General features: G+C 41.4%; 1 protein-coding gene and 1 long non-coding RNA gene across 3 annotated transcripts in view; one reads left to right on the top strand and one right to left on the bottom strand.

Moving 5' to 3' along the window:
* The window catches only part of LOC126412694 (15-hydroxyprostaglandin dehydrogenase [NAD(+)]-like), a 248,595-nt gene that overhangs the window by 105,076 nt on the left and 131,318 nt on the right, over nucleotides 1–12,201 (bottom strand). Inside the window, exon 1 of one of the 2 annotated variants that reach the window (XM_050082406.1) lies at nucleotides 6,615–6,771. The exons of the other annotated variant lie outside the window; for it this stretch is intronic. Within the exon in view, the coding sequence (XP_049938363.1) occupies nucleotides 6,615–6,707 (93 nt within the window). The 5' untranslated portion in view covers nucleotides 6,708–6,771. Of the gene's footprint in view, nucleotides 1–6,614; nucleotides 6,772–12,201 lie in introns of those variants that run through there. 2 annotated transcript variants of the gene reach the window in all.
* LOC126412695 (uncharacterized) overlaps nucleotides 1–12,201 on the top strand; it is a 251,442-nt gene that overhangs the window by 191,443 nt on the left and 47,798 nt on the right. The window lies entirely within an intron of this gene.

The following is a 12,201-nucleotide window of genomic DNA, read 5'->3' as shown; positions in this document are numbered from 1 at the left end:
TAACAACGCCGCTAATTAATTCGTTATACTGCTGCTCAAAGTCCACAGAAGCAGATTTCGCCATGACTTGTAGTGCTTAGCGTCCTGTGCCCTGTGACACAAAATTACTTAATATCTTAGCAGAGTGTGATCCCTAATCGGTCATTCTGGAGTTCAATAATTAGAATTCCGATTTCCTGGTTAGGATGGAGGGTAAGCCTCAAAAACAATTAAAATTTAATCGAAATTCAGGCGGCTTGGCCCTCAGGCCCGAATGAATAATGTTAACTGCAATGTTTGCGCACAGTTGGCGCTCAGCTACCCAAACTCCTTGTTATAAGGCGAAGTGAACCACTGTTATCCGAAATGCGGCCACTTTTAACGCGACACATGATACAGGTGGAAACTTTTTGCGAGCAATATGCGAATATCGCACGTTATTCCAGAGTCACTCCCACTTTCTCTGGAGCTAACATCGGGATATGAAAGAGAACATCCACGCCACTCGCTCCGCTCATTGCAGGCGTGTTCCGATAACAATCTTTGGCAAGTTACCCGAGTTGACGTTCTAGTTGGACATCGCCTGACGGAGTATTTGTGCGTACAACTTAACTGCTATCTTCAAGTCCCTTCAATTCTCCACAAAGAAGCAGTTTTTCTTATTTTGTGAACCACATTTACTTTTTTTCCAGACCAACTAGCACTCGGTACAGGTGAATGACACGGACAGAATGAAACCATAATTTCCTCTGTGCCCCTTTCAAACCGGTATCTCAGATGTGCTAAACTCTTTTCCTCCTTGTCCAATGTGACGTATTCCTTGTCTGGATATGAAATCACGAATTTCCATATAAGGAAGCGATCGCTTTCATATTCAGAAGAGGTAAATAAGTTACAAATGTCGTAATTTCTGCGAAGCTGGCAATCCCGTGTCGAAGAATGAACCGCCGTTGAATTCGCCCCTTTCAGAACTGTGATACTTGCAGTGGAAAATACTATTGGTGCATTTCATAACACCGAGTTGATACCAATATCTCAGTGATTTATATAGCTGTCAAAAGAGACCATTCGTCATTTACTGAACACTTTTTCACAAATCATCGGAGTAAAAACAGAATTAAAAAATCTTAAACGGTTCCGAAAATCGTTATAGAGCGCAAGCGCTGCAACAAACGTGTCTGAAAAGGAGGCAGCGCGCAGAATCACATTTGATGGGCAGGGGGGGGAGGGGGGGGATGGTTCCTGTTTGACTTAGGGACATGAGGTAAAAAGCTTTTGGATTAATCCGGACCAGCGGCCATTTGTACAGCTACTCGAACATGTCTTATTGAAGTTGTGGCTCATCATATAGAGCAAAGTTTGAACGAAGAACCGGCAAAATTGTCCGATTCGATTAATTTCTTTTGAAAATGATTTCAATTAGGCTAAAATTAATGTTCAACTAATGGCACCATCTTTATGTGCACCGCCGGCCGGGGTGGCCGAGCGGCTCTAGACGCTTCAGTCTGGAACCACGATACTGCTACGGTCGCAGGTTCGAATCCTGCCTCGGGCATGTATGTGTGTGATGTCCTTAGGATTGTTAGGTTTAAGTAGTTCTAAGTTCTAGGGGACTGATGACGTCAGGTGTAAAGTCCCATAGTGCTCAGAGCCATTTGAACCATTTTTCTTTTATGTGCACCGTTCAGATTTTACGTGCAGAAACAGCCACCCTTAAATAACTCCGGACTGGAGCGAGACTGATGGTTTCAATTTGGTCCATCGGTGAATCGGACCTTAGTTTAAGAGAAATTTTAACCGTCTGAAAAAAAAAATCTTGTTTCGGTTGGATTTTGCGTGCAAAAAACACATTTTCCTGGGAGGTCTTTGAAGCGCGCCACTTCTGTACTTGTACGAATCAGTTCAAACTTTCCACGAAGGTAGATAAATAGATACAGACAAAACGAATTATTTTATAGAATAGTCTTTATTCATTATCGGAAAACTATGATTTAAAGTTGAGGGAAACTTTGCACAGAAAATCCGTTCTGAAACGAACTGAATAAGCGGAAACATTTTAAAAGAAATAAGGTAAGTAAAACAAAATGCATTCTTACGATTAAACTGAAAACTCGCTTTCAAAAAATCTTATTTCATTCGCATTTTACACGCAAAAAACACGATTTTGTGAGTTTTTTTTACGTACGCCGCTTCTAATTTTCAAACTTGTACGAATTGGTTCAAATTTCGTAAGAATGTAGACAAACAGATGTAATTAATGGTCGTCCTGTTTTTTGAGAGAGCTTCATCCGTTGCCACGATATAAGAAACATGGTTCGCAGGTGATAACTTGAGACATTCTACAGTCGTGTCGGCGTAAGAAGTTCCCTGACAGCGAGCAGAGACTGTTACCAGCCCTCCATAGACTTTTTTTTTTTTTTTTTTTTTTTTTTTTTTAAGGCGCTAACAGCTGCGGGAGAACCGGGAGTCATCTTAGATCAGCGACAAAGCTGAGGTGTTACCACAGACACATTTATAAAACGGCTTTTATAGCGTGTTTTATTCTCAAAATGTCCTGCCTTTAGTGCTTCGTTCGAAGGAAGCCACTTTGACAGTTAAAGCAACTTTTTGTGTGTAAAATGGCTAGGCCTTAAAGAGAGGAACTTTTTTACCATTTGCCTTCCTAGCTTCTTTTGTTCCCGAAATATCCTAAATTTAGAAACTGATTCCAAAAAGGAGTTTTGAAAGTTAAACATCACACCAATGCGACTTTTTATTTGCAATAAATCCAACATTTCACGTCTGACAATCTGATAATATGTGTATTTAAAAAGATCAACTGGCAACGAGGACCTAACGGTTTTAGTAAGGGACGTTCCGCAGTTCGAACGAATGAAACAGAATACAAATGATTCTAAAATACGGAGATGTGTGAGATGTGTCCACACTAACACTCATCAGGTTGTTTATCTGTTACACTCAGCACTTGTGTACGTTCGATATTTGAAGTTTAGCGAATATGAAGACGACAGAAGCACGCGTTGCTGAAGAAATAATACCACGTAAGACAATTGTGACCGATAAATTCACGAGAGTCATAAAAGAGGTGTTATTTGCCAAGATGCTAAACATTTGCTGCAAACAATATGTGATAACTCAGGCAGTATTAAGTAAATCATATTTACGAAACTACAAGCCGCTGTGTTGAACGTTCTTCCCTTGTTCGTCATAGAAGTGCAAATGTGGAGTTACAAAGATGTAATTAAAACGCAGTGGAATGGAACAATATACACACTAAAAAAGGGTAACATTTTTCGGTGTAGCCGCAACCTGGTAGTTCACTATCGAATCCGATAGCTGTCACATGATCTAGACCATAGCATGAGCTGTTCAGTTACGACCTATTTCAATTACTTAACTTAAAGCTGCGCATTTGCACTTCGATGACGAATAGAAGAATATACAAGAACACGGCAACTTCTATTTTGGAAAATATAGTTCTGTAAGTTGAACTTACAGTTGAGAGAAAAGAAAACCTACGTTCATAGCATTTTTAGATTTAGAAAAAGTTTTTGACAATGTTGGCTGGACTACAATCTTTGAAGTAATGAAGGAAGCGAGGATAAAATACAAGGAGCGAAAGATTATTTACAACTGATACAGTCAGGTTCCAAATATAAAGTCGTTGGACATAATAGGGAAGCAGTGATTGAGAAGAGATTGAGAGTGGATTTTAGCCTATCTCACGCGTCATTTAATCTGCGCACAGAGTAGATAGTAAAGGAAAACAAAAGAAAAATTTGGAATAGGAATTAAAGTCCATCTAGAACAAAGAAAAAATAACAAAAAAAACTTCGTGGTTTGCCAACGACAATGCAGTTCTGTCAGAGACGGCAAGGGACACGAAATATCAATTGAACGGTGTGCATACACACTTGAAAACCGGTCATAAGACTTACGATAACGAACGTGAAACAAGGGTAATAGAATGTTGTTGAATTAAAGCAGATGATGCTAGATGACTTAATTTAGGAAATGAGGCAATAAAAGTAGTTAATGAGTTTTACTACTTGGGCAGCAAAGTTACTGGTGATGGCCGAAGTAGAAAGGATATTAAGTTTGGACTAGCTATACCATAAAATCAGTTGTAAAACAGAAGGAGTTTTTAACATCTAACATAAATGTAAGTCACCATTGATAAGATCCGCTACAGTTGTAAAGAAAAATCAAGACCTGGTTACCTGTAAAAAGCTTTCGACAATATAAAATGGTGCAAGATGTTCGAACTTCTGAGGAAAATAGGGGTAAATTATAGTGAGAGACGGGTAATATACAATATGTACAAGAGCCAAGAGGGAATGATAAGTGTGGAGGACAAAGAAAGAAGCGCTCGGATTAAAAAGGGTGTAAGACATGGATGTAGTCTTTCCCCTCTAGTGTTCAATCTACACATCGAAGGAGCAACGATGGAAATAAAAGAAAGGTTGAGGAGTGGAATTAAAATTCAAGGTGAAATGATATCAATGATACGATATGCGGATGACACTGCCAACCTGAGTGAAGGTGAAAAGAATTACATCATATGCTGAATGGAATGAACAATCTAAAGAGTACAGAATATGGATTGAGAGTAAATTTAAGAAAGACGAAAGTAATGTGAAGTAGCAGAAAAGAGAACAGCGAGAGACTTTATAGGATTGATCGTCAAAAAGTTGATGCAGTTAAGGAATTCTGTTCCCTAGCAGCAAAATAACCAATGACCGACGGAGCAAGGAGGGCATCAAAAGCAGACTAGCACTGGCAAAAACGGCATTCCTGGCCAAGAGAAGTCTGCTAGGAAAAATTTCTGAGAATGAACGTCTGGAACACAGCATTGTATGATAGTGGAACATGGGCTGTGGGAATATCGGAACAGGAGAGAATCGAAGCATTTGAGATGTGGTGCTACAGGCGACTGTTGAATATTAGGTGGACTGATAAGTTAAGGAATGAGGAGATTCTGCGCAGACTGGGAGAGGAAAGGAATATGTGGAAAACACTGACAAGGAGAAGGGATAGGATGATAGTACATTTATTAAGACATGATAAATGACTTCCATGGCACTAGAGGGAGCTGTAGAGGGTAAAAACTGTAGAGAAAGGCAGAGATTGCAATACATCCAGCAAGTAATTGAGGACGTGGGTTGCAAGTGCTATTCTGAGATGAAGAAGTTGGCACAGGGGAGAAATTTTTGCCGCCCCCTCCCTCCCCTTCCACCCAAAAAAAGACCAGTTGTAAGTTTCTTTGTTTCCTAAAAGGAAAGTACAACCCGGCTTCGAGACTGGCTCAGTAGCTGCGCTGGCAATGCGGTGGTTGCCAAGCAAATGGGCCTAGGTTCGATTCCCGACCGGTCGGAGACTTTCACCGTTCGGGCAATGGATGTTGTATTTTCCTTCCGTTCATATCGTCGTAATTGACATCCTACTATTGCGATGGCTGAATGGGACGTCCCGAAAGCCAGTTAAAAATAAGAGAGAAAATAAGAAACGTTTTCGGGACCTGTCTCTCATCTTCATGTGCACCTGCAAAGTTATGAAGAGGTCATGCCACCTATCCAGATTGTGAGCATTAAAAAAACTAATCAGAACTTATACTAAAATTCTTACAAGAAAACCTCATGTTCGTAAACAAAATGGGTTTCCATAAAAGTCGAATAACAGAAGGTTAAACTACTTTAAAATAGCGTATCTCTGGTACATGACATACAACTTAACAGCCGTAGCGGATCTTATTGTTGATGATAGATATCGACAGTTGTGGATGTCCCGTCAAGAGAAACATGGATAAATGTAAGAGTGAGGAATTCTTCTCTGAAGATACTTGTGTAGAGTGTAGCCTTGTATGAAAGTGGAAGATGGACGATTAGCAGTTCAAGCAAAAAGATAATAGACACTTTTGAAATGTGTTGCTACAGAAAAATGGTGAAGATTAGATGAGCAGAGGAGGCACTGAATCGAACTGCAGAAAAAAGAAAATTATGGCACAACTTGACCAAAGACGAAATAGATCGATAGGACACAGCTTCAGACATGAAAGAATCGCCAATTAAATAATGGTGAGGAGGAGGGTGAGGAAGGTGGGGTATAATTGTGGAGTGAAACCGAGGGATCAATACAGTAAGGAGGTTAAAATGAACTTTGATTGCAGTAGTTATTCGGGGATGAAGAGGCTTGCACAGGGTAGCATAGCGTAGAGAGCTGCATTAAACCAGTCCTCGGGCTGAAGACAGCAATAACTGCAACAACAAGTACTGCTTACAATATACTATTTAAACCCGATGTTTATTTTTTTAGTAGACAATGCCTCAGCTTTTGATTGTTGTGAATCGGCTAGTCATAAGCGATGGTACACGCTGTTGTTTCTCTAAAAACATGTGCTTCTGAAGTCTCTAGACTCATTAATCGCCTAACGTCGAATGCGCCCAAATGCAGAACATTACAGCTAAATGATCTTGATGGATGGCAGAACAAACACATTTCCGTATTTTAAAATCGGTTTTCTTCCGTTTTAGTCGTTCGAGGTGGTGTGGTTCGTAAAGAATAACAGCGTGCTATCTCCTGACTGATCCCGACGGTTCATCTCGAGCAGTCAGTGCCAGATGTGGACACTCACTCACCTTGAGTCCCGCCTGGAGGAGGTGCTTAACCATCTCGAGGCCGATGCCTGAAGCTCCCCCCGTAACGATGGCCACCTTGCCCTGCAGCTCCATGTCGGTGTTCTGCTGCTGTGCCTCTGCTGACGACCGCCTGCTGTCGCTACCGCTAATATTTGTCGATACCAGCCACAGGCGCTGTTATGTAACACGTAATCTTACAGCTATCGTCACGCATGTGTTGTTTATTTGTTTAGCGGATATGGGCTGTTAGATGCTGCGTAGTCGCAAGTTAAAGTGTCATTACACCGACCAAAAACGGTGACTTTGTTTTCGTTTCCAAATCCGTGGCTTTATGCAGTCGTCTATTTTCGTCTCTCCCTGTACTAATCTTATCATTGCTCCACTCTCTCCCCATCCAAAGCCATCTGTACATACTAGTAAACATCGAACTTTCGCCTTTTGTTCGTTTTATTCCTTATCTCGGTCTCGACTCACAACGTGGCTGGCTTTTCACGTTGTCATATAGATCTCAGCAATGAACTAAACAAATTCCACCTACATACAGGGTTACCATAAATGATTCATTCGTTTTCAAAGCTCTAATTTTTCCGAGGTATTTCATATACGAATATGATTGAGGCGTGAAGAGAACTATAAACTCAGAAATTTTACGTATTGCACACTACAAATGTTCTACGACTGCCACACTGGCCACACGACACATGTCCAGCTGTAATAAATTTCGTTCCGTACCTTACGTAGTAACATTCTGTCAATGGCCATTACTGAAGAATTTTTCGTTCTCCGAGTTGTTTCAGTCCTTCATGTACTCCCAAAGGAAAAATTCACAAGGCATTAAGTCAGACGACCTGTATGGCCAAAGGAAAGTTACCTTCACCGGTACGATCAACCCAGTTCCTCTTTTAGATGGCGACAAACATCGATGTTCCAACGAGGGGGTGTCCGTCTTACTGCAAAATCTCCCACACATTTGTATGCGGTATACCAAGCCTATGGCTTTCACGGACAGCTGATTTTTTTAGAATACGTAGAAAGTTTCCCGTTCCACTCTAGACAGTTACATCTGGTACACTTGGTAGACCTGTATTTTTCTGTTAACAGAGACAATCAGTGCTACTAAATTGTCGATACCAACGCATAACTCTCTGGCAACTGCTATTTTCTATAATTCCTTATAATACACGCTGCAGTGTTGTAACAGCCAAGTATCTCGCATACTCCGACGAATAAGAACTCTTTTATATATATATATATATATATATATATATATATATATATATATATATAGTTTATCGCCATTTCGTCGAGCTGCAGTAGACTTTTAAATTACTACAAGAACTGGTGGTACTAGTTGCATGATTGACAAAGTGTAGGACAACACTTCTGGATATTGGTGGAAAAATGGCAGTTTGGTTGGAAATCAAACTGGCTGTATAATTGGTAAAATGGCGTCGTGACGGCGTACAGTGGCACATATACCACATACGCCACAGTTACCTCATATACGTCCGGCCGTTGCAGACTAGCGGTTCTAGGCGCTTCAGTCTGGAACCGCGCGACCGCTGTGGTCGCAGGTTCGAATCCTGCCTCGGGCATGGATGTGTGTGATGTCCTTAGGTTAGTTAGGTTTAAGTAGTTCTAAGTTCTAGTGGACTGATGACCTCAGATGTTAAATGCCATAGTGCTCAGAGCCATTTGAACCAACCCCACATACACCACAACTGTGCCATAGTTACGCCACACCATAAATACGCCACATTTGCACCCAGCATACGCCACACATACACCATACATATGTTGTACAGACACTATGATAAGGTATTTTGATAGTATAAAATAATGATGTCATAGCATCCTCTAAAAAAATGTTAGACGAGTAGCTCTAAATCTGGAAATTGGTAAACTGACAATTTGATAGGACCCCAAATCTGAAAACTGGTAAAATTAGCTGTAAAATTGGTTAACTGATAGGACACCAAATCTGGAAGCTGGTAAAATTGGTAGAGTGCGCCAAAACATTGAACAGTTCATGTGGGTGTGTAGTGTATCTCAAATAGTTCAAATGGCTCTAAGCACTATGGGACTTAATATTTGAGGTCATCAGTCCCCTAAACTTAGAACTACGTAAACCCAGCTAACCTAAGAACATCACACACATCCATGCCGAGGCAGGATTCGAACCTGCGACTGTAGCAGCCGTGTGGTTCCGGATTGAAGCTCATAGAACCCCTTGGTCACAGCGGCCGGCGGGTGTATATCCGCCTATTGTATAAATACATCGTTTCTTGCAGAAAATGTAAATAATTAGGTGCCTCGCCCAGCAGCACTTCAGCAAGAGCTAATCACGACGTCACAATGTAAGCCAGTACTCAAAAGTATTCGAACTATCTGATTTATTTATTAATTATGTGCTGTTGCTCTCAACCAGTAGCTGTAGGGTTCCACTGTTCTCTGGCAGTTTTCTCTCCATTCTAGGTATGTGCTCCGTAGTGAGAGGATTATGGTGGGGGTATTTGATGTAAGCAATTAGTTTTCTATTATTACTCAAATTACATGAGTTTTCATCAATCGCTGTAGTGAGGGGTAGAGTTAAAGAAAATGCTAAGGTGACATAGGTGACAGCGTATTCCACAAAAATTGAGCTACATTTTAACATGAGATGCTTTGACAATATGCTGTATGTGAATTCTAAAAATATGTCGGTCCTCTAGGCGAATTTTATATATATATATATATATATATATATATATATATATATATATATATATATATATATGTGTGTGTGTGTGTGTGTGTGTGTGTGTGTGTGTGTGTGCGTGTGTGGATGCGTGTGGGCTTGCGGGTGTTCGTGTGCGTGTGACTGAACCTAAAAATGGTAGCCAATATTAGCGTGATTAATGCCTTTTGACTCTAGCAGCAAAGTACTGAAGATTTTTTGTAAACACTGCACAAATATTGATACTATGTAATGCATTTCATTAAAGGGTGTGTTCGGAAGCTGCCGTTATAAACTCCTAGGACTTTTAGACCGTAGTCAATGCATAATATTTTGAATAGGAACCCATATCCGGAAACGTACCGTTTCCATTCTACGACTGTTTCAATCCAGATGTGTTTCGCGCCAAAGCCTGCTGAGGGAAAGAGAAAAATCTCAGAGTTGCTTGATCTTCCTACAAAACGTATTGGACTCGTTCTTTGAAGCTGTCCCAATGAATGTCCGTCAGGAAGTGTGGTTTCATCATGATGGTGCAACACTTCACTTCTCACAAGGGATTCGGAGACATCTCAACAGACGATATGGTGAAAGATGGCTAGGCCGAAGTGGTCTAATCGCGTGGCCGCCGCGATTGCCTTATTTAACTCCTATGGCGGGGCCGTATGCAAAGTTTAATTTACGAGACTCCTGTAGAGACAGCAGAAGGTATGCTGCCACGAGTTCTGGCCGCTACACTAGAGACTGAAGAGACACCAGATGGGGTGGAGAGTGTGTACCAGAACATGCTTCGTAGTACAACGTCTGTAACAACGTTAGTGGTGGCCATATCGAGCCCCTGATGTAATGTAAATATACTGTTCTGTACATACAGAATGCTGGGTTCTTTTTGGTTTGTAACAATGTAACGCTTAAGGTTTAGGTGTTAATACAATCAAATATGCTCAAGTGATAAATGGATGTTTCGTTACGTTTCCTTTCGAATTGTTACGTAATAATTGCCCTGCGTCACGCTTAATTCACTTCCTCAAGCAGAAGTGGACGAGTTAAATATCTCAGTGCAAACTGCGGTAGAACGGAAATAGTGTTTCCAGACATGGGTTCCTATTCAAAATGTTGTGTATTCCTTCCCCTCTACAAAGTTCTGTTAGTTTGTAACGGGAATTTCCGAACTGCCTGTGTTTGGGTGTTGTTAATAGGCTTTAGCGATCGCGTATGTTAAGTCTGCTTAACTCATTGATTCCTTTAGGCAGTTACATCTTAGGGTCCCCATAGTTACTGTCTTGGAGACAAAAACTGTACTACATTTTGTCCTCACTCTTAACACTAGCAAAGAAAACCTCTGGGAAGGTGATACTTACCTCACCCATACTAACTGCGAACGGCCATACACTGGAATACTGGTCGAAAATATCGCAGTCGAGACCGTTTGCTCTATTAAGGGACAAACAATAAAAAAACTGTTTTACAAAGCTCTATTCACATCTGAACTTGCTTAAGAGAGGATGGTTACATTGCTCTAAATGCGATGGACAAGATGTTGTATAGTGCAACAGGACAGTTTCTAATTTCTCTTATGTGTAAGGTACACACTGTAATTATAAATCGAAGCTTAACACACATAAATACAACAACCATCTGCTGCAGGGCGTGATATAACTGTTTCTCGATTTCATCGTTCATAATTAAAAGTGTAGGCAGCTAAATATTAGCTTGCATTTGATAAACGCCGGCTCTTTTTTCTCTTTATACCTACGAAATAAAACTGTTCGACAGTTCTTTTTCTTCTTCGTTTGCTGGTGCCTCATCCCACAGTTGCCCAGGGTCTGCACGGTTAGAACTGGATTTGGCAAGGTTAATTTTAAAGGGTGGCCGGATGCACGTCCTGCCACCACCCTGTACCCCCGGGACAGAATTAGTGTACCACAGCTATCTGCGTCTAGTGTAATCCATGGAATGGAGCAAACATGTTCAGATGTCTGCGAGTTGCATAACTGAGGCGGAACGTGGGGACCAGACCGGCATTCACCTAGCGGGATGTGGGAAACCGCCTAAAAACCACATCTAGACTGGTCGGCACAATTGCCGACGTCGGTAATCCACCGGGCGGATTCGATCCAGGGCCGGCGCGCCTATCCGAGTCCAGGAAGCAGCGCATTAGCGCTCTCGGCTTATCGGGCAGGTAACATTGCTCGACCGTATTATGATAAAAACAATACTGTTCTCCTCCTGCATTAATACTATGTAACACGAACAGGCACTGGCCTGCACACACGACAGTAGTTCAAATGGTTGAAATGGCTCTGAGCACTATGGGACTTAACATCTGAGGTCATCAGCCCTTAGAACTAGGAACTACTTAAACTTAACTAACCCAAAGTCATCACACAAATCCATGCCCGAGGCAGGATTCGAGCTTGCGACCATAGCAGTCACGCGGTTCTGGGCTGAGCGCCTAAAACCTCTCGGACACCTCGGCCGGCCACGGCAGTAGACGGAATGTTTGTTTTGACAAGCTGGGGCTTGCAGAAGTACCTGCTCAGTACACTTGGCGACCACCAACTCGATAGAAATGAATGTTGGTACAGACAGCAAAATTGCGAGCTGCCTAATGAAGATATTACATCGAACAAATACTCTACCATACGCGATCGCTGATGCATATTCAAGACATCCAAATATTTAATGAAACTGCATTACTTATCTCAATACTTGTGGAGTGCTTACAGAAAATCTCCAGTATTTGCTGCTAGGTACAGAAGGCAATGATGGTGCTAATATTGGTTACCATTTTTAGGTTTAGTCACTCTCTCTCTCTCTCTCTCTCTCTTTTCGCCTAGAGGATTAACATTTTTGTAGGGTGATGCCAAAGTA

The sequence above is a fragment of the Schistocerca serialis genome, chromosome 7 (genome assembly GCF_023864345.2).
Source record: "Schistocerca serialis cubense isolate TAMUIC-IGC-003099 chromosome 7, iqSchSeri2.2, whole genome shotgun sequence".
Classification (NCBI taxonomy): Eukaryota; Metazoa; Arthropoda; class Insecta; order Orthoptera; family Acrididae; genus Schistocerca; species Schistocerca serialis.
The sequence above is the reverse complement of the archived record's forward strand: the minus strand, read 5'-3'. Positions and strand labels throughout refer to the sequence as shown.